Here is a 23516-nt window from a genome sequence, read left to right as displayed (position 1 = left end):
CCCGAACGACAAGCCATATCCCTTGCCTTGGCCCCTTCCACATCCACTCTCAGTGTCCCACCCTTCCCAAACCCCCAGTCCGTTCAAGGGACGTAACTGCACACACAGAGACACCGTTTGTCAGTCTTGTTCGGCGAGGCCGTCACCAAGAGATCGAGTCCACACTTTACACACACCTTGCGCTGCGTTGATTACCCCAGTGTTTACATTGTAAAGTAAGCTTAAAGGTCACAGTTGCAATGCTGCTTGGCTTGGGGTGTTCGTTGCCGTCGTTGATGTGTATTGTTATGCCACGTAAGTCATTTCATTTGGTCTCCTGAGGATGTCCGTCGTTAAAAGTCTGCGAAACAATATGCGGTATTCACTGTACCTTGGTCGTTACATACATGAGGGCCCCAAACGTGATCGTGATTGGCGTTTTTTGACCTTTCTGTGACCGTGATTGCCGAAATTTCCATTTCTGTGATCGTGATGGGACTTTGCCCGTGATCCGTGATGACAAAAAAATCAAGTCTCGTGATCGTGATCGTCATTTGTTTTCGTGATCGTGATGGGCATTATTGCAAAGCATTTTATTTTCAACGTACATTTTTCACAGCTGTATCACTCTATGATCCTCTATTCGTCAAGGTGTTTGTGATCGTGAAAACAGAAATCAAGGTAACTGTGATCGTGAAAGCTAAAATTTCCCTTCCCGTGATCGTGATGATACCTCCCCTTTGGGGCCCTCATACATGTGAAGTGTTGGCAAAAAATCTCCTTAGAAGAATGATAATCTAAATCAATGTCAGTATTTTATTTCGGCACAGGGTACATGGGCTACAGCACTGCTAGTTATTACGTTAGAGCCAGGCGTCATAGCTGAACACGCCGGAAACTGAATAGCCATTCGCATAATGTAGGCTAGAGCGCGATAATTTTGACATAACCCGCTGGTGTGTGTATAGCCTTGATTCGTCACCGTCACACCTGTATGCAAGTGTTACAAACCCGGAAGGCCGAATGGTGCATGTTTTTGAACGAATTAAACGGCGAGCAAAAAGCAGCAGTACGCAAGTCAAAGGTTTGCGAGATGCTTAAAATAAAGTCGACTCAGTTCTAAATAGACATCAAAGGGATTGCAGTTTACAGCCCATATTTTTCTACGAGTATATATATCTCTCTTTTCAAGTCAGTGCATGCATGACACTGTAGTTTTACATGCTGAACACCGGCAGCGACCAAAAAGTCGTCCGTTGATGATACGGTTGTAGCAGCGTCAGCTGTGTATAAACTGAACTGCCAGCTGGCCAACAGGTTTCATTATGCACTGTCACCCGTGACGATCGTTGAGAAAGAGTTGTGTACAAAAGGGAGGATCCTGCTGTCAGGTTTCATTATGAGTTATTTCTAATATGCTGACTGTTAGCAAATGATAACAAGACATGTCGAGAAAAAAGATATCAAGCATGAGCCTTTTAGGCGAATGCTGACATCGTTTGTGAGACATGTCTGTTATCATTTGCTAACAGTCAGCATATTAGAAATAACGGTTTTATTACCGTTTAATTCGACCAAAAGAAATTTCGAAGCAACCCCGCGAATTTGACAGAACAGCCGCAATGCCTGTCAGTCAAAGAATTCTCGTGACCTGAGTCAGCCAATAACACACCTGAGTAACACACCTGACGTGATGAATATTCACAGGTCAAATGCCTTTGACACCCAACAATCTGGACTGGGTGGCCGAGTGGTAACGCACTTGCGCTCGGAAGCGAGAGGTTGCGAGTTCGACCCTGGGTCAGGGCGTTACGCGTGCAGAAATCGCCACAGAAGAATGCATTTTGCGTCAAAGCCAAATCCGGGGTAGGGGAGATAAACCCGCCATAGTGTACGTCAAAATAATCTTGTGGTGACGTGGGATAGCTCAAAAGAACGGCTATAAAGTCTATTTTTGAACTGCATTGTACTTTATTTTCAGTATGTTGCACAATTTTCCAGAGAAAAACTTTATTGAAGATATTTCAGCAAATCGACAGTTCGCACCGTTCGAGATATGGTGGGTGCACGCGTGCCTTCACTGTGGTCAGAGTTTTGCGGTTATTGTCGTTCTGATTATAGTATATCGTACAGAAATCATTGTTGTCAACATACGCGAAAAGAACGATATCTTAGCTTAAGAAATAATGCCACAGTTGATCACCAAAGTTCATTAAAGTTTTACGGACCGACCAAAAGCTTGTACAGAACACGATGGAGGTACCCTTCAAAATTAAGGTAGAAAACATAGCAGTCCGCAAAATATTTCTTGGTAACGTCAATTTTCGTGTTCTATACACCCTAAGGGTCCACAAAATCGCAATGAATTTTTTAACAGGGGGGGGTGAAACACTTCTGGACTCAGCTCATGGACTATTTGCAAATGACGCAAACAAGACAGAAATATACAATTACAAACCCCTGTTGCTCTCAAGACAGAATAATGATTAAATTGTTATTATGGTCGGCGGGGGGCGTTTGATACGACAAGTAATAAGGATTTCAAGCACCACGACCACCCCAAGATCGCACTATTTTTTCTTCAGTCCAAGATGGATGATGCAGACGACAACAAGAAGGTCCAACAACCGGAAAGCACAGCGTCCAGCAAGACCAACATCCTACCGGACGGAGATGAAGAGATACAGCTGGCGAAGACGACAGTGCAGCATCCCATTCGCACGTGCTTCGTGCTCTGCATGGCTTTCCTTCTGGTCTACACCTCCAACCTTGCCATCCAGAACCTGCAGAGCAGCCTCAACCAGGCGGCAGGACTCGGCATCACCTCGCTGACCGTGCTTTATGGCTCCATCATACGTGAGTAAAGTTGTTGGCTCGTTCTTAGGAACTGAGCTGCCAGTTTTGAAATGTTAGAGCACATGCTGACTATATATTGTAGTAACGCATCGTGTTCTTCTGTAGTGTTCTGCTCGCTGTCCCTGGTTGTGATTGGCTTCCCATTATAGCCAAGCAGCGGACCTCCGCTTAGGTATCAATCAATCAATCAATCAATATGAGGCTTATATCGCGCGTATTCCGTGGGTACAATTCTAGGCGCAGGGAATTTTTTAATTTTTTTATTTGTATTTTAATGCAATGTATTTATGCCGTGTGAGATGGAATTTTTTTACACAATACATCACGCATTCACATCGGCCAGCAGATCGCAGCCATTTCGGCGCATATCCTACTTTTCACGGCCTATTATTCCAAGTCACACGGTGGACATTTTTATCTATGCCTGTACAATTTTGCCAGGAAAGACCCTTTTGTCAATCGTGGGATCTTTAACGTGCACACCCCAATGTAGTGTACACGAAGGGACCTCGGTTTTTCGTCTCATCCGAAAGACCAGCACTTGAACCCACCACCTAGGTTAGGAAAGGGGGGAGAAAATTGCTAACGCCCTGACCCAGGGTCGAACTCGCAACCTCTCGCTTCCGAGCGCAAGTGCGTTACCACTCGGCCACCCAGTATGAGGTATGGACCTCCACACTGTGTTCTTCAGCAGTGTTCGGCTTGCTGTCCCCAATTGCGATTGGCTTCCTATTAGCTAAGCAGGGGACCTCCGCTTTGGTATGAGGTATAGACTTCAGGGCAGGACTAAGATCTGGGGGGCTTCAGCGGTGAGGCAAGGCTACAGGTAATAATGGCCAGCCGGGGGCTTTGGGGGAAAGATGCTGTTGAAATGTAGCATTTCAAAGTGGTATATGGGGTCTCTTTTTGGGGATAATTTTTATTTCTATTTGCCGTGAAAGGGGAGGGGGGGTCTTCCGGAACCCGTGGACACCCCCCCCCCCTCCCTCTGTCCCAGCTCTGGACTTACACCCCCCCCCCCCCCTCTGTCCCAGCTCTGGACTTACACACTGCACTCAGTGACGCGCTAGTTTTTTTTCCAGTGTTCGGCTCGCTGTCCCCGATGGTGATTCGGTTCCTGACCGCCAAGCGGACACTGGTGATTGCCTTCGTCTTCCACCTGCTCTACACGGTCAGCAACTTCTATCCCACCTTCCCCTCCCTCCTCACCTCCTCCCTGCTCCTGGGGGCTGCTGCCGGACCCATGTGGACAGCACAGGGCCTCTACTGCAGCGCCTGTGGCATGGCTTACGCTTCGCTCAAACAGGTGAGGGAGAGAGAGATCAAATCAAATCAAATCAAATTTTATTTTACGAGGGTTGTGGCATAAGCAATATAAACGAGCTTCTTTTCAACCAGCCCTCGTCTATTCTATTCTATTCTAGAGAGAGAGAGAGAGAGAGAGAGAGAGAGAGAGAGAGAGAGAGAGAGAGAGAGAGAGAGAGAGAGAGAGAGAGAGAGAGAGAGAGAGAGAGAGAGAGAGAGAAAGAGACAGACAGACAGAGAGACAGAGAGACAGAGAGACAGAGAGAGAGGAGCCAGACAGACAAAGCCAGACAGACAGAGCCAGACAGACAGAGAGAGACAGACATAGAGACAGGGGAAAACAGACAGAGATACAGAGAGAGGCGAGAGAGAGACAGTGGGAGAGAGAGAGATGATTGTACTTTTTTTTTTATAAGGATACAAGTTTTAAGGCACGTTGCCTTGGCGAATCCCCACATCATGTCCCAAATAGGTTTTTTTAGACTGGGGGAAAAAACAAATAGACAAGACAAGACAAGACAAGACAAGACAAGACAAGGCACAATGCGTTGTCTAACAACCTGTCCTAAGAGAGAGAGACGACACAGACAGACAGACTCAGACTCTGACTCAAATGTTGTAACGGTACAAGGTCATCTGACCCATTCTTTCTTTCTTTATTTGGTGTTTAACGTCGTTTTCAACCACGAAGGTTATATCGCGACAGATCTGACCCATTACTGACAATGGAAAACAAAGACATAAATAACGCACCCATCATAAAATGAAATAATCAAAACCTGACATACTGTACATGTAGGAAGGAATATCGAACTGGACACAACTTAATGAAATGTTGCTCATTATCACTTAACATAATTCTCTTTTCTGACCAGAACATTCAGTGGATGTTTTATTAACACGCACAAGCACCTCGTCGTTTATTAGTGTAATAAATAAATCCACCACAATCATAAAGAGATACGGGGAGGATGGGGGGGGGGGAGGGGGGTGTTGGACTTAGATAGAAGCTTCTTGTTTGATGATTTTTACATAAAACATCAGAAGCATTTCGTCGTTTATTGTTGATTGGTTCAATAAATCTACCCAAATTATGGAGAGAGAGAGAGAGAGAGACAGACAGACAGACAGACAGACAGACAGACAGACAGACAGACAGACAGACAGAGACAGAGAGACAGAGACAGAGAGACAGAGAGATTTTGGACAGAAGCTGCTTGGTTTTGTGCGTTTGAATAATTAAAAGCATTCTGCTTGAGCGAAAGACAATGTGCTTTATAGACGTGTGTGGGTAAAAGTCAACAGTAAACGGAAAGCTCAAGGTGCACAGTATCGTTCAACGGGAGAAATTGACAAGCGAGGGGGTGGAAAGAGGGAGAAATTGACAAGCGAGGGGGTGGAAAGAGGGAGAAATTGACAAGCGAGGGGGTGGAAAGAGGGAGAAATTGACAAGCGAGGGGGTGGAAAGAGGGAGAAATTGACAAGCGAGGGGGTGGAAAGAGGGAGAAAGATTCTCGGGCATGGATAACCAAGGGTGTGTACACCCGCGACGTGCCAGCTGCGACATTAATATGTATGTGTTTCTGCAACACTGATCTGTGTGTCGAATTGCTGTGTACGCCTTTTAATTACACGCGGCCCTGGGAATACAACATTCGTATGCAAACAAGGAAAGAAAGAAATGGATACTTACCATGATTTGTTCATTTGCTCAGAAGAATAAGCCTGCCAGTTCACACCAATATGTTTACCGAGGTCGACACTAACTGATCTAGAGAGTAAAGTATGGAATCCTAAATTTGCAGAAATGAGCAAACAAGCTTCGGTAATTTTCAGAAGATTAAGGATGTCCTGGCAAGGTCCTTGACATGTTTTCCTCACCGTGCAAAAGTGTGTCTGGTCTTCCGAAATAACAGCAAAATCTTGGGCGATTCAAAAGATGTTTGGACGTTTTACTGACGCCAAGCGACGTCCTTGGTATCCGTTTTCTCTCCCTTTTCTGCACGTTCCTAGGTTGTCTCTGTTATCTTTGAGCACGATCAATAATTTTCAGCTTTTTCGACCTCTCTGTGTGTCAGATAACGACCCACGGCGCTCTCAGCTTGTTCAACGGGGTGTTCTTCGCCTTCTACGAGGCGACTCAGATCACCGGCAACCTGATCGCCAGCCTGGTTCTCATGAAGGGTGATTACAACGACACCAACATCGCACGCGACAACAAGGTCTGCGGAGCTGGTAAGACAGTAGTGATGGTGATGGTGGTGAACCCCCCTTTTAAGACTCCCAAATGTAAGGCTCCCTCCTCTTTAAGACCCAGTTTTCTCAGACAACGACAAGAAAAGGATAAACAATAACTGCTTATTAGTAATCAATCAATCAATCAATGAGTCTTATATCGCGCATATTCCGTGGGTACAGTTCTAGGCGCTCTGCAGTGATGCCGTGTGAGATGAAATTTTATACGGCCAGTAGATTGCAGCCATTTCGGCGCATATTTACCTTTCACGGCCTATTATTCCAAGTCACACGGGTATAGGTAGACAATTATTAACTGTGCCTAAGCAATTTTGCCAGGAAAGACCCTTTTGTCAATCGTGGGATCTTTAACGTGCACACCCAATGTAGTGTACACGGGGGGAGGTTCGGACACCGAAGACAGTCTGCACACAAAGTTGACTCTGTGAAATAAATTTCCGCCGAACCTGGGATCGAACTCACGCTGACAGCGGCCAACTGAATACAAATCCAGCGCGCTACCAACTGAGCTATATCCCCGTAATGTGATTGCAACTCGTTGACAGTTGTAAGCAGAGACCATAATATAACTTAGAAAAGGGCTTGTTTTTTTCTTATAATTAGCTCATTGCTAGTTTTAGTACACTCGCCCCTATGATCTTCCCACAGAGGTGTGCCCCAACACTGAACTACACACAACTAAGATCGAGCAGCCAGAGCAGTACGTCGTCTACATCATGCTGGGCATCTACACTGGATGCAATGTCGCAGGACTGCTTCTAACCATGTTCGCCTTGCCCCCTCTTCCCAGGGATCAGGTATGCCATTCCATCTTCTTCTTCGTCTGCGTTCCTGAACTGTTACTTGCATGGTCACCTTGTGGGGAAAGTTTCGCGGGGTACACCTTTTTATATTTAGTCAAGTTTTGACTAAATATTTTAACATCGAGGGGGAATCGAAACGAGGGTCGTGGTGTATGTGTGTCTGTGCGTGTGTGTGTGTGTGTGTGTGTGTGTGTGTAGAGCGATTCAGACTAAACTACTGGACCGATCTTTATGAAATTTGACATGAGAGTTCCTGGGTATGAAATCCCCGAACGTTTTTTTCATTTTTTTGATAAATGTCTTTGATGACGTCATATCCGGCTTTTCGTGAAAGTTGAGGCGGCACTGTCACGCCCTCATTTTTCAACCCAATTGGTTGAAATTTTGGTCAAGTAATGTTCGACGAAGGCCGGACTTCGGTATTGCATTTCAGCTTGGTGGCTTAAAAATTAATTAATGACTTTGGTCATTAAAAATCTGAAAATTGTAAAAAAAAATAAAAATTTATAAAACGATCCAAATTTACGTTTATCTTATTCTCCATCATTTGCTGATTCCAAAAACATATAAATATGTTATATTTGGATTAAAAACAAGCTCTGAAAATTAAATATATAAAAATTATTATCAAAATTAAATTGTCGAAATCAATTTAAAAACACTTTCATCTTATTCCTTGTCGGTTCCTGATTCCAAAAACATATAGATATGATATGTTTGGATTAAAAACACGCTCAGAAAGTTAAAACAAAGAGAGGTACAGAAACGCGTGCTATCCTTCTTAGCGCAACTACTACCCCGCTTTTCTTGTCAATTTCACTGCCTTTGCCATGAGCGGTGGACTGACGATGCTACGAGTATACGGTCTTGCTGAAAAATGACAGCTACTTGACTAAATATTGTATTTTCGCCTTACGCGACTTGTTGATCCTGCCATCTAGGCAGCTAGACGCATCTAGTTTATTGACTTCATGGCTTAGGTCCCATATGAAGGTGTGTGGAAAATCAAATAGGGTAAGACGTGAATTGACAATCAAAACTATATTACTTTGAGAGAGAGAGAGAGAGAGAGAGAGAGAGAGAGAGAGAGAGAGAGAGAGAGAGACACACACAGACAAAGACAGACAGACAGACAGACAGAGAAAGAAAGAGAGAGAGAGAGAGAGAGAGAGAGAGAGAGAGAGAGAGAGAGAGAGAGAGAGAGATTAGTGAACATATCAATACGTTTGTTTGTTTGCTTAACGCCCAGCCGACCACGAAGGGCCATATCAGGGCGGTGCTGCTTTGACATATAACGTGCGCCACACACAAGACAGAAGTCGCAGCACAGGCTTTATGTCTCACCCAGTCACATTATTCTGACACCGGACCAACCAGTCCTAGCACTAACCCCATAATGCCAGACGCCAGGCGGAGCAGCCACTAGATTGCCAATCTTAAAGTCTTAGGTATGACCCGGCCGGGGTTCGAACCCACGACCTCCTGATCACGGGGCGGACGCCTTACCACTAGGCCAACCGTGCCGGTTATATCAATACGTGGGTACGGTGTGCACGTTGAGTGCATTCGTGTATAATGGCCCCGTCAATGGTCACCGGAAGTCCTTAGTCTGCGACCTCCTCTCCATTATAATATGAAGATCAGCGTGTTCCTATGACGGCTTACTAGCGCCAAAACTAAAAATTAGTAATTAACACGTGAAAGTTACTAATTGTCACGAGAAAATTACAATTTTCACGAGAAAATTACAATTTTCACGTGTTAATTACTAATTTTTACGTGTTAACTATTACTAAATGTTCACGCGTTAATGACTAATTTTCAGTTTTGGCTCGCTTCCTGACGGCTTACTAGCGCCAAAACTAAAAATTAGTAATTTTCGCGTGTTAATTACTAATTTTCATGTGCCTCGTGACTGTGGAGGTTCATTGCGCATGCGCGACTGTTACACCGGCCAGAGCAAAATATCCGGCTTCGATTCGATACTTTTCTAGTCCATAGTTCTTTAATCCGATGCAAATTAACAATAAGAGCTGAGCGGGTGTGTAGACAACCATGACATACAGCTGTCTGTCCGATATCTTGTTGAATAACGAATTCTATCGACAGATATTTGTGAAAGTGTGTGAGTCTCCGTCGAACAAAGCCGTCTGCTAACGGTCGGACCTTTAGCACACGTTCGGACAGACGCCATTTTTACATTTAGTCAAGTTTTGACTAAATGTTTTAACATAGAGGGGTAATCGAGACGAGGGTCGTTGTGTATGTGTGTGTGTGTGTGTGTGTGTGTGTGTGTGTGTGTGTGTGTGTGTGTGTGTGTGTGTGTGTAGAGCGATTCAGACCAAACTACTGGACCGATCTTTATGAAATTTGACATGAGAGTTCCTGGGTATGAAATCCCCATACGTTTTTTTCATTTTTTTGATAAATGTCTTTGATGACGTCATATCCGGCTTTTCGTGAAAGTTGAGGCGGCACTGTCACGCCCTCATTTTTCAACCAAATTGGTTGAAATTGTGGTCAAGTAATCTTCGACGAAGCCCGGACTTCGGTATTGCATTTCAGCTTGGTGGCTTAAAAATTAATTAATGACTTTGGTCATTAAAAATCTGAAAATTGTAAAAAAAAATAAAAATTTATAAAACGATCCAAATTTACGTTTATCTTATTCTCCATCATTTGCTGATTCCAAAAACATATAAATATGTTATATTCGGATTAAAAACAAGCTCTGAAAATTAAATATATAAAAATTATTATCAAAATTAAATTGTCCAAATCAATTTAAAAACACTTTCATCTTATTCCTTGTCGGTTCCTGATTCCAAAAACATATAGATATGATATGTTTGGATTAAAAACACGCTCAGAAAGTTAAAACAAAGAGAGGTACAGAAAAGCGTGCTATCCTTCTTAGCGCAACTACTACCCCGCTCTTCTTGTCAATTTCACTGCCTTTGCCATGAGCGGTGGACTGACGATGCTACGAGTATACGGTCTTGCTGAAAAATGGCATTGCGTTCAGTTTCATTCTGTGAGTTCGACAGCTACTTGACTAAATATTGTATTTTCGCCTTACGCGACTTGTTCCTCTCTCGATTCGAACATTTTCGGATCGATTGTCCATCACTAATACACTACAGAGCAGATTAATGAGTGTGGTCATGTGGAAACAAATATGAGGTACAGCTGTCTGCCCGACATTTGTCGAATGAGGAATTATATTGAAAGATATATATATGTGAAAGTGTGAGACCACAGCCGATCAAAAGTCCGTCTGCTATAAACACACGCCGTAGACGGTGGCACGCCTAGTTTTTTCCACCGCAGGAACAACACCCAATTCGTTCCCCCGCAAGACGAACAACATGGTAGGTGTCTCCAAATCAATGCCTTAAAATAGTAGATAACCAGACTTTCTAGTATTGAAGTTTATATCATACTGTTCTGTACTTTATTTTGCATTGGATCAGCTAGTTGTCTTACCATTTACACTCTCGTGTACTACATAAGAGAAGAAATGTCATCAAGACAAGTCAAAAATACTGTCTCCCACGTTAAAAATGTTGAAATAACACAAAGCACGGTCAACAGAAGGGCTTAAATCCTTTTGCTGGTCAAAGTCAAACTACTTGTGGATACTGCTCTTCATTTTTAAGTTTAAGCTTACCTTAGTTTAGACTCACGATCGGTTCAAAGATCAACAGTGAAATTTGACGGGGTAAGATCCCCCGCAGCTTGGTCGATTTGCCTACTACGCCCCACCGCAACACTAGGGTAAGATCCCCCGCCGTTATGTTTATCAGAAAAAATGACATACAGCTATAATTTTTGTGTAAATCCACTAATTATGGATGTGATTGGACTCTGACATCTTCAGATGTACTCCAAAATTTGGCACGAGCAATAAGTCACCGATTAACCATTGTTTTAGTGTGTGTGTGTGTGTGCGTGTGTGTGTGTGTGTGTGTGTGCGCGCGTGCGTGCGTGTATGTGTGTGTGTGCGTGCGTGCATGTGTGTGTGTGTGTGTGTGTGTGTGTGTGTGTGTGTGTGTGTGTGTGTGTGTGTGTGAAAGAATTGCACATAAATAAGTCCACTTTACACAGGAAGCTGTGAGGTTGTTACTTTTTGCTTTGAGTCCAGAGATATACTCTGACAGGCATGCAAGACTTCATATGATGAGGAGAATCGTTTGTACTTGAAGGATTGTGCTTTTTAACAAAGCAGAATTATAAAACAACAAGTCGCGTAAGGCGAAAATACAATATTTAGTCAAGTAGCTGTCGAACTCACACACTGAAACTGAACGCAATGCCATTTTTCAGCAAGACCGTATAGGCCTACTCGTAGCATCGTCAGTCCACCGCTCATGGCAAAGGCAGTGAAATTGACAAGAAGAGCGGGGTAGTAGTTGCGCTAAGAAGGATAGCACGCTTTTCTGTACCTCTCTTTGTTTTAACTTTCTGAGCGTGTTTTTAATCCAAACATATCATATCTATATGTTTTTGGAATCAGGAACCGACAAGGAATAAGATGAAAGTGTTTTTAAATTGATTTGGACAATTTAATTTTGATAATAATTTTTATATATTTAATTTTCAGAGCTTGTTTTTAATCCGAATATAACATATTTATATGTTTTTGGAATCAGCAAATGATGGAGAATAAGATAAACGTAAATTTGGATCGTTTTATAAATTTTTATTTTTTTTTACAATTTTCAGATTTTTAATGACCAAAGTCATTAATTAATTTTTAAGCCACCAAGCTGAAATGCAATACCGAAGTCCGGGCTTCGTCGAAGATTACTTGACCAAAATTTCAACCAATTTGGTTGAAAAATGAGGGCGTGACAGTGCCGCCTCAACTTTCACGAAAAGCCGGATATGACGTCATCAAAGACATTTATCAAAAAAATGAAAAAAACGTTCGGGGATTTCATACCCAGGAACTCTCATGTCAAATTTCATAAAGATCGGTCCAGTAGTTTAGTCTGAATCGCTCTACACACACACACAGACACACACACACACGCACACACGCACACACGCACACACGCACATACACCACGACCCTCTTTTCGATTCCCCCTCGATGTTAAAATATTTAGTCAAAACTTGACTAAATATAAAAACAACAAGTCGCGTAAGGCGAAAATACAATATTTAGTCAAGTAGCTGCCCTTTTTCAGCAAGACCGTATACTCGTAGCATCGTCAGTCCACCGCTCATGGCAAAGGCAGTGAAATTGACAAGAAGAGCGGGGTAGTAGTTGCGCTAAGAAGGATAGCACGCTTTTCTGTACCTCTCTTTGTTTTAACTTTCTGAGCGTGTTTTTAATCCAAACATATCATATCTATATGTTTTTGGAATCAGGAACCGACAAGGAATAAGATGAAAGTGTTTTTAAATTGATTTCGAAAAAAAAATTTTGATAATAATTTTTATATATTTAATTTTCAGAGCTTGTTTTTAATCCGAATATAACATATTTATATGTTTTTGGAATCAGCAAATGATGGAGAATAAGATAAACGTAAATTTGGATCGTTTTATAAATTTTTATTTTTTTTTACAATTTTCAGATTTTTAATGACCAAAGTCATAAATTAATTTTTAAGCCACCAAGCTGAAATGCAATACCGAACCCCGGGCTTCGTCGAAGATTACTTGACCAAAATTTCAACCAATTTGGTTGAAAAATGAGGGCGTGACAGTGCCGCCTCAACTTTCACGAAAAGCCGGATATGACGTCATCAAAGACATTTATCAATAAAATGAAAAAAACGTTCGGGGATTTCATACCCAGGAACTCTCATGTCAAATTTCATAAAGATCGGTCCAGTAGTTTAGTCTGAATCGCTCTACACACACACACAGACACACAGACACACACACAGACACACGCACATACACCATACCCTCGTTTCGATTCCCCCTCGATGTTAAAATATTTAGTCAAAACTTGACTAAATATAAAAAGCACTCAACTCTCTGTCTCTTGTTTCTTTTTTTGTGGTCATAAACAAAACAAACCTGATTAACTGCGTGTCATGTAAAACTGTCGAGCACACTTATTCTTGAATGTTATGGAAATTAACAGAAGTTGTTCCTCTGCAAGTGTGTGAATGTAGGCATTATAGTAGCCTATATGTGTTATACAAAGAACAAATGTTTATTTTTGAATGTTTTATGTATGTTTTATTACGGACACAAAAGCTCAGCAATGCAATTTCTCTTTTAGAGATTAATAAAGTTATTGTATTGTATTGTATTGTATTGTATATGCAGTTTCCATCTTGTTGAGCCCGACGCCTATGCCTGGCAAGACCAGAGCGATGCTTATACCGCTTCATGCACGCATTGCATAAATAAGCGTAGCCAGTAGAGTGGGTGATTTGGTGGTCACGAAGATACTTTCTTCTCATGAACGACTTTTGACAGGTTTGGCACTAAAACCCCGGCTTTTCACCCAGACATATATGCTTGTCCAGACTGCGTTTGTGTGCGTTCGATTTTTTGCAAACACCACACTGGAAAGGTTTGGTGCCTGCATGCTTGTTCATATGAGTCTGGTAATCTACCTGTCGACCAAACCTCTTGTCACAAACTATGCATACAAAACGAGATTCGTTGCCATGTTTCTCACGTTTGTGATTGTCCAATGTTCGCTTGTGTTTGTATGCTGATCCGCATTCGTCACACAAATGGAGGAGACCAACCTTCTTCGGTGTAGAAGTCTGTAAAGGGACTGTCTCACCTATAGTCACCTCACTACTGATGTCTAGGTAGCTGTCGATTACTTCCCCAGACACCTCCCCGCAGGGCCGGACTACCGGGGGGGTTATGGGGGTTGCGCAACCCCCCCCCCCCCCTAGCCTAAACATGTACCTTACTTATTTAATTTTTTTTTTATTATTGCTTATTTTATGCCGTTTCATGCAAGGAGCGACCATTTTCCTATCTCAGAATATGACCTACCCGTCAGCTTCAGGGGGCTTCGCCCCCTGACCCCCACAACGAGGGGGAGGGGGGTGGTGGGTTCTAGGGTTTCCGGACCCCCCCCCCCAGCCAAAAAATAAAAATATTAAATGAGGTATGCATTTCTTTATTTTACATTGAGTTTCAATTTTTGGGGTATTAATCAGTGACAAAATCTGCTGCCTGAAACTGGTAATGATCATCCTCAGAATGCACCAGATTGCACCATTTTGCATCCTTTTTTTCAAAATTTTCCGGGGGGGCTTGCCCCCGGACCCCCCTAGCAAGCTAGGCGCTTCGCGCCGTCGGCTCGGCGCTTTGCGCCTTCACACCCATATCTTCACAATATACTTTTGAAAAAAACCAGTCATAAAATGAACTGATCCGCCCCTGCCGCCAGGGTGGACATCCCCCTGGGCCACCACTGGCAACCCCCCCCCCTCCTCCTCGCCTAGTCCGGCCCTGTCCCCAGCAGATAGCGTGTGGTCGCTGGTCTCCATCTGTCAAATAAAAACGCTTCAAACGGGTCAGTTTTGCTGTGCATGATGTGCTTTTTCAGCGAGCATGTGCGGGGGGGCGTAGTAGGCACTCCGGCAAAAATGCGGGGGACCTTATCTGGTGTCTGCGGGGGACCTTACCCACTGAGAATCGAGTACCACAAAATAACGCTAGATTAGAGCAGCTTATCTACGATGCTGGTGCCCAAAAACGCGCATACAAGGCTGCAAGGTATCGAAGATTAAACTGTGAGTATTAAAATAGTGCTTTAAATAGTAGTTCTAGGTTAATTTGTACGAAATTGAGACCTCTCTGTATAATTTTCACGGACTTCGGCAGAAAATCGAACGCCACTGTTCACGAGTACACAGCAAGACATAAGTTACATATTATACATATAGCCTAGGCAATTCTGCTTCAGAATATCTATACTTGATAATGTGATTTGCCACAACGTACCTTCATAGGGCAATTCCTTTGCGAGATAACAATTATGCTTCCGCGTGCGGGGGAACGAATTGGGTGTTGTTCCTGCGGTGGAAAAAACTAGGCGTGCCACCGTCTACGGCGTGAAACAGCTCCGATTCGAAAGTTTTCGGGGTCGATTATTTTTTTCTAAGATACCCAAAACAACGTTAAGGAAAGCGCCATTGCAGAAAACGGTAAAATGCATCATCATGTCGGATAACTTGCTCGACAAGGCCTTCCATTAACAGATATTTCAGAAATAGTATGAGAGCGACGTTTGCCGGACTGTAGTCTCTCAGTGCGGACTCTTAGAGTCCGACTACTGTGACTGCAACCGAGGCCAAAATGAAAACAAGAGGCGAAGCCATCAAGGCTCACGTAAGAAATCGACAAACAGTAACACAAACTCAATCACTCCGTCACACACACACACACACACACACACACACACACACACACACACACACACACACACACACACACACACAGAAAGAGCATATCTATAGGTGAAACTGTGCAAGAAAGCAAGACACTAGATCTAGATCTGTCTGTCTGCATGTAGCCTACTTACAGGGACACGACTGCCAACAGAGTCTCGGCCCGCTCAAAATAATAATGACCGAGACTTACGTCTAACGCTCTTACGTCATAATGTGACGTCAATGTAATGTGACGTCTTCAAATGTTAGAGTTTCTACCACAGACATGCACACGCACAAACACACGCACACACACACACACACACACACACGCACAGACAGACAAAGTTACGATCGCATAGGCTACACTTACGTGAGCCAATTAGTAATTAAGACTGTTAATTGCTAATTTTCACGTGAAAATGGTAACCCTAGGTTTTGGCACTAGTAAGCCGTCATGTTCCTCTTATTCGGAATGTTAAAGGCACACTCCTCCCCGTGAAAACATTTCTACCCACCATCTCAGATCTCAAAACATTTCTACTCACCATCTCAGATCTCAAAACATTTCTACCCACCATCTCAGATCTCAAAACATTTCTACTCACCATCTCAGATCTCAAAACATTTCTACCCACCATCTCAGATCTCAAAACATTTCTACTCACCATCTCAGATCTCAAAACATTTCTACCCACCATCTCAGATCTCAAAACATTTCTACCCACCATCTCAGATCTCAAAACATTTCTACCCACCATCTCAGATCTCAAAACATTTCTACCCACCATCTCAGATCTCAAAACATTTCTACTCACCATCTCAGATCTCAAAACATTTCTACCCACCATCTCAGATCTCAAAACATTTCTACCCACCATCTCAGATCTCAAAACATTTCTACTCACCATCTCAGATCTCAAAACATTTCTACTCACCATCTCAGATCTCAAAACATTTCTACTCACCATCTCAGATCTCAAAACATTTCTACCCACCATCTCAGATCTCAAAACATTTCTACTCACCATCTCAGATCTCAAAACATTTCTACTCACCATCTCAGATCTCAAAACATTTCTACCCACCATCTCAGATCTCAGATTTGATCATGGGATAAGAACAGTCCTCTGCTTTCACACATGGCAAAAAAAGAACTGAACATCCTGGCGGCGTTCTGTGAAGAGTGAGAATGTTTTGAGGAATTCATTTCACAGATTGTCACTCCGTGTCCGTCTGAGATGGTGAGTCAAGTCACTTATATGAGACGGACTGTGCCTTTAACATTGTCTGTCTTGGCGGTTTGCACGTGCAGGAAATACAAGAAGGTCAGAGCAGCCTGAAGAGCGTGACAAGCTGTCTATCCATGCTGCTGGTGCCCAAAATGCTGCTTTTGATGCCTTTCTTCATGGCGCAAGCTATGAACAGCGGCATTCTGCTGGCAGAGTATAATGAGGTGAGGAAGTGTGTTTGGTCGGTTGTTTGGTTACATACACACACACACACACACACACACACATAAAAGACCCAGTTTCTTCTTTCGTGCTCTTTTGCATCAAACACAATTTGGTCTCCCTTACTTCCCTGAAACCAACCTTTTTGTATTGCGAATTCGTCAATGATACATTGGCCGTCAAAAATAGCCTCATCGTCCGTGATATATGAGTGTCGCTAAAAGTCGCCCATTCAACCTTCTTTTTTTACATTTAGTCAAGTTTTGACTAAATGTTTTAACGTAGAGGGGGAATCGAGACGAGGGTCGTGGTGTATGTGTGTGTGTGTGTGTGTCTGTCTGTCTGTCTGTCTGTCTGTCTGTGCGTGTGTGTGTGTGTGTGTGTAGAGCGATTCAGACCAAACTACGGGACCGATCTTTATGAAATTTGACATGAGAGTTCCTGGGAATGATATCCCCGGATGTTTTTTTCTTTTTTTCGATAAATACCTTTGATGACGTCATATCCGGCTTTTTGTAAAAGTTGAGGCGGCACTGTCACACCCTCATTTTTCAATCAAATTGATTGACATTTTGGCCCAGCAATCTTCGACGAAGGCCGGACTTCGGTATTGCATTTCAGCTTGGAGGCTTACAAATTAATTAATGACTTTGGTCATTAAAAATCGGAAAATTTAAAAAAATTAATTTGTTTCTAAAACGATCCAAATTTACGTTCGTCTTATTCTTCATCATTTTCTGATTCCAAAAACATATAAATATGTTATATTCGGATTAAAAACAAGCTCTGAAAATTAAAAATATAAAAACTATTATTAAAATAAAATTTTCGAAATCGATTTAAAAACAATTTCATCTTATTCCTTGTCGGTTCCTGATTCCAAAAACATATAGATGTGATATGTTTGGACTAAAAACACGCTCAAAAAGTTAAAAAGAATAGAGATAAAGAAAAGCGTGCTATCCTTCTCAGCGCAACTACTACCCCGCTCTTCTCGTCAATTTCACTGCCTTTGCATCGAGCGGTGGACTGACGATGCTACGAGTATACGCTCTTGCTGTAAAAATGCAGTGAGTTCAGTTTCATTCTGTTAGTTCGACAGCTTGACTAAATGTTGTAATTTCGCCTTATGCGACTTGTTTTTAGAGCCACTTGTCAATTGTTTCTTGTTCACAAAAGCACTAATCAAAAATTTGCTCCAGGGGCTTGCAACGTAGTACAATGTATGACCTTACTGGGAGAATGCAAGTTTCCAGTACAAAGGACTTAACATTTCTTACATACTGCTTGACTAAAATCTTTACAAAAATTGACTATATTCCTTTGTTTTTTTAACTTTGTTCATCTTACCACAGTCACTTCGTTGTTTAGACTATATTCTATACAAGAAACACTTAACAAGGGTAAAAGGAGAAACAGAATCCGTTAGTCGCCTCTTACGACATGCTGGGGAGCATCGAGTAAATTCTTCCCCCTAACCCGCGGGGGGGGGATGTCTGTGTGCAGAAATTGTGTAAACAAAACAAAAAAAGGTCTGAAAAGGGGAAAATGTTAAGTTGAGTGTGGGGGTGGGGGTGGGGGTGGGTTGATCTTTTAGGGGGTTCCACTGTATTATAACCGCTCCTTTCCTGTTCCCACAGAAATTCGTCAGCTGCGCTGTGGGCATCAAGTGGGTTGGCTACGTCATGACGGCCTTCGGGGCTCTGACGGCAGCACAGGCCGTGGGTCTCAATTACGCGGCCAAGTTCCTGGGTCGTCGGATCCTGTTCACGGCAGCGGCGCTGGCCGATTTGAGTGTCAACATCTCCATGCTCTTGTGGGACCCTGCTGGGACTTCTGTGGGCAAGCTCTTCATCCTGCCCTGTATTTCGGGCTTTGCTGAGGGCATCTTCCAAGCGCAGTTCAATTGTGAGTATTTGTTGACGGTCGAGGGTGGGTGTGTGCTGGGGGGGGGGGGGGGGGGGGGGGGGGGGGAGGGTGTTTGTGAATGTGAGCCTGATAGAGATAGTAGGTTGTACTTTTGGTTGTGATGACCCGGCATGGTGGTGGTGGTGATGGTGACGGTATGTGTGTGCGTGCGTGTGTGTGTGTGTGTGTGGTGTGTGTGTGTGTGTGTGTGTGTGTGTGTGTGCATGCGTGCGTATATGCGTGTCTATGTTTTCTTACCGTTTTCCCAATGTTTAGTCGTGATATTCCGTCCTCTTTCAGCTCTGGTGGCCATGGTTTTCCCTGAGAAAATGACAGCAGCCTTCGCCACGTATCACACTTCTAAGGCCACGGCCTTCACCTTGACCTTTGTCCTCGCCCGCTTCCTTTGCCTCTATCAGAGACTGTACGTGTCCTTGGCCTTGTCCTCCTTAGGTCTCATTGGCTACGGCATCGTAGAGGTCATGTTACGTCGGAATTCGCAAAGTCTGTCCCTATCCGAGACAAAGAAACAAATGTCCGCCAATGGTTCTGAAAAAGAAAAGGCACAGAATGGCTCCAGCGGTCCAGGTGATGTTGATAGGTACAAGAAAATCACTCCGTGATGTGAAGGACGTCTGGTGAAGGTGAAGAGAACGAAGTCAAAACACGTTCTCGTGCGTGTGTGTGTGTGTGCGTAGATGTGATTCATGTATGTGTATGTGTGTGTGTGTGTGTGTGTGTGTGTGTGTGTGTGTGTGTGAGTGTGTGTGAGTGTGTACCAGCGAGCGTGTGCGCGTGTGTGTATACATGTGTGTATGCGTGAACCGGTGAGTGTGATTGGCAAAGCTTTGATGCTAATGTGTGGGTTTTGTTGTTGACTTTTTGTGTGTATTCTCTTTTATCCGCATGTTTCTTTTTTTGAGTGGGGTGGGTATTTTTCGTGCGACCTTTTCGTATCCTTAGGGGATTATGACTTTATTTAGTTATTCTGCAGAAAAGACAAATGCTGGAGAAAAACCGTTCTTTTCTGCAGCATTTCTGCATAATGTCATCTTTCGCCGAAGCAGCGTTTTTTTCTTCAGCAAACCTGTTTACATTTTTTCTGCAGCATTTTGTACTGACTCTTGGCGGATTATGACATTATTCAGTTATTCTGGAGAAAAACCGAAGTGCTGGAGAAAAACTGTCTTTTCTGCAGCATTTCTGCATAATGTCATCTTTCGCCGAAGCAACGTTTTTTACTGCAGTAAAACAGTTTTTCTGAAGCATAATGTTTACTTGGTTTTCTGCAGCATTATTGCGATTAACTTTTTCTTTAGAATAGTCTGTGAAAGTTTTTCTGGAGAAAAACGAACGACCTTGTAAAGTAGCGTTTGTATTCGTCGCCCCCTGGGATAGTATAATAGTTTGTTCCGCAGTGTACCAATAAGAAGGCGCGTAGCATAAGGGCATTATATTCAACTTCAAAATACATTCGTGTCACTCACAACTATTGGTAATTCTGGATGAGTCAATCTCTCGACAGAGGGGGGCTCGCGTGCTCCAACATTATAATGAGCCAGTACAAAATGCTGCACAAAAAGTGTAAACAGGTTTTCTGCAGTAAAACAACAGCACCGTTTTACTGCAGCATTCTTGATTTCAATTTTACTGCAGTAAAATGTTTTGCTCCAGAAAAAACCGTTGCTTCGGTGAAAGATGACATTATGCAGAAATGCTGCAGAAAAGACAGTTTTTCTCCAGCATTTCTGTTTTTCTGCAGGATAACTGAATAATGCCAAAATGCTGAAGAAAAAGTGTAAACAGTTTTTCTCCAGTAAAACATCATCACCGTTTTACTGCAGCATTCTTGATTTCAATTTTACTGCAGTAAAACTGTTTTACTGCAGAAAAAAACCGTTGCTCTCGCGAAAGATGACATTATGCAGAAATGCTGCAGAAACAAACAGTTTTTCTCCAGCATTTCTGATTTTCTGCAGAATAACTGAATAAAGTCATAATCCGCTAAGGATATTTTCGGGCTTATCTGTGTTGACATCTGGCGGAAATTTATTTCACAGAGTCAACTTTGTGTGCAGACTCTCTTCGGTGTCCGAACCTCCCCCCGTGTACACTACATTGGGTGTGCACGTTAAAGATCCCACGATTGACAAAAGGGTCTTTTCTGGCAAAATTGCTTAGGCACAGTTAATAATTGTCTACCTATACCCGTGTGACTTGGAATAATAGGCCGTGAAAGGTAAATATGCGCCGACATGGCTGCAATCTACTGGCCGTATAAAATTTCATCTCACACGGCATCACTGCAGAGCGCCTAGAACTGTACCCACGGAATATGCGCGATATAAGACTCATTGATTGATTGATTGTATAGAAGCGTGTGGAGTTTGAGATGGACACAGGGATATACATGTTCATCATTACATTTTATTTTCATGTGCATCTGTGTGACTCTGTCACACGCTCTGTTTGCTTTCTTCAGTTGCTTTTTAAATCAAACCTTGCAATCTGTATAAGACACATCAGTTAAAATGTAAGCCTACATGATTCTAACGTCCTCCTATACTTTTGTTCAGCTACGTGCAGGAAAGCTGATTAATTAACTATCCCTACAAGTTAACAAAATAATGAATCTCTCATTTAAAACCGAAGAAGTTGTTTCCCTGTTATAACTATTTACCTTACGAATCGAAAATGTGTGGGGTTTTTTTTCAGAGAGGCATTTGACTGTTTATACGAAGACATATTTTATCCACGGTGCTCAAATAAACAGTATTTATATCAGCAGACATGTGTTTGGAAGTGTGAGTGTGTCTATGTGTTTCTCTGTGTGTGTGTGTGTGTGTGTGTGTGTGTGTGTGTGTGTGTTGTGTGTGTGTGTGTGTGTGTGTGTTGTGTGTGTGTGTGTGTTGTGTGTGTGTGTGTGTGTGTTGTGTGTGTGTGTGTGTGTGTGTTGTGTGTGTGTGTTGTGTGTGTGTGTGTGTTGTGTGTGTGTGTGTGTTGTGTGTGTGTGCAGGGCCGGACCCAGGGGGGGGGGTTCCAAGGGTTCCGGAACCCCACCCCTGGAAAAAGCATGTACCTTGCTTTGAGTGTTTTTGTTTTTTTTACTAGTTTTAGCAAAACAATGCTGCTCTTAACCCTCAAAACAAGGCCCAGAATGCACCAGATTGCACAGATTTTAACCGTTTTTCAAAAACTTTCCGGGGGAGCATACCCCGGACCCCCCTAGTTCTTCGCTGACTTCGCCACTTCGCTGATTTCCCCCCCCCCCCCCAAAAAAAAAAAGGAGGAACCCCCCCCCCCCCTACAACTCATTTGGTCCGGCCCTGTGTGTGTGTGTGTGTGTGTGTGTGTGTGTGTGTGTGTGTGTGTGTGTGTGTGTGTGTGATGCATTGCATATGTCAACGTTTGTTCTTGAGATGTGACTTTGCGTCTCTATAACACACATAATTATACTATACAGCCTATTCGTCAGTGTCTGCATGTGTTTTGCAAGATGTGCATTTTAAAACACGACAGGAAATTTTGACAGCACACAAGATTTCCATGACCTTTATGCCCACTGCACTAAAACCAACAGGGATTGAAAGCTTTATTGCTAAGTTTATTTTACGTTTAACCACTAACATAAAAATAACTGAAATCAAACCAAAACAAAACCATAATATAACGGTTAGATTAACTTATTTTTACGTTTTTTTAACGTTTGCATGCGAACATAAAATTAACCAAAACAAAACCATAATCAAACGTTCTCATGCAAACAGTAATTCAACGTTCACATGCAAACGTTAAATTAACTGCAGTGAGAGTATAAATCAACGGTATTCCTTTATAACACTGAGCATCTTGTCGTTATACACCCGGATGATTTCTCTGTACCACGTGCGGAAGTTTACAAACACTAAAAACTATTGTTCCAAAAATAATATTCGTGACATTTATCCAGAAGAAGGGGGTGGGCGTTTACTCGATACTGGGCGTATACAAGGTAGTTTACAGTATATTTCATCCTCACAGGTACGAATCAGTTTTAAGTTCTCTTATATTGCTGTGACAGGGGAGGCTACCGCTCCTTTCACAGCAGACTCTGCACCCGAGTTGTTGGCCTTTAAAAGTCAACACCAGTGGATTGTAGAAGTCTGTTTGTGATGGGGTCTGGTGGTTTCCGATTGTCTGTATGTTCATGGAAACCTTCGGGTTTGCATAACAGTTTTTATAGGGCTAAGAAATTAGCCCTAACATTTTCAATCCTGTTTGATTGCACTTCGCTTCCCGAGGTGATCGTAGTGTTTCGGCACACGGTTACATGTAAAAAGAGAAAAAAAAGGGGGAAAAACAATTCTGAGGGCCCCAAAGGGGGGGAATCATCACGATCACGGGAAGCGGGAAATTTTAGCTTTCACGGTCACAGTTACCTTGATTTTTGTTTTCACGATCACTAAAACACCTTGACGAATAGAGGATCATAGAGTAATACAGCTGTGAAAAATGTACGTTGAAAATAAAATGCTTTGCAATAATGCCCATCACGATCACGAACACAAATGACGATCACGATCACGAGACTTGATTTTTTTGTCATCACG

At 42.8% G+C, this 23516-nt stretch overlaps 1 protein-coding gene across 4 annotated transcripts in view; it reads left to right on the top strand.

Annotated features, from left to right (window-relative positions):
- LOC138960320 (protein unc-93 homolog A-like) overlaps positions 1-21714 on the top strand; it is a 56844-nt gene extending 35130 nt beyond the window's left edge. Inside the window, exons 1-8 of one of the 4 annotated variants that reach the window (XM_070332176.1) lie at positions 88-215; positions 2565-2835; positions 3918-4141; positions 6219-6375; positions 7045-7193; positions 16881-17021; positions 18660-18927; positions 19228-21714. In XM_070332176.1, coding sequence (XP_070188277.1) covers positions 2571-2835; positions 3918-4141; positions 6219-6375; positions 7045-7193; positions 16881-17021; positions 18660-18927; positions 19228-19550 — 1527 coding nt within the window. In that variant the 5' untranslated portion in view covers positions 88-215; positions 2565-2570 and the 3' untranslated portion in view covers positions 19551-21714. Of the gene's footprint in view, positions 1-87; positions 295-2564; positions 2836-3917; positions 4142-6218; positions 6376-7044; positions 7194-16880; positions 17022-18659; positions 18928-19227 lie in introns of those variants that run through there. The other 3 variants (XM_070332175.1, XM_070332168.1, XM_070332170.1) reach the window with 3 other exon arrangements.
- Positions 21715-23516: the final 1802 nt, after the last annotated feature.

The sequence above is a fragment of the Littorina saxatilis genome, linkage group LG2 (genome assembly GCF_037325665.1).
Source record: "Littorina saxatilis isolate snail1 linkage group LG2, US_GU_Lsax_2.0, whole genome shotgun sequence".
Classification (NCBI taxonomy): Eukaryota; Metazoa; Mollusca; class Gastropoda; order Littorinimorpha; family Littorinidae; genus Littorina; species Littorina saxatilis.
The sequence above is the reverse complement of the archived record's forward strand: the minus strand, read 5'-3'. Positions and strand labels throughout refer to the sequence as shown.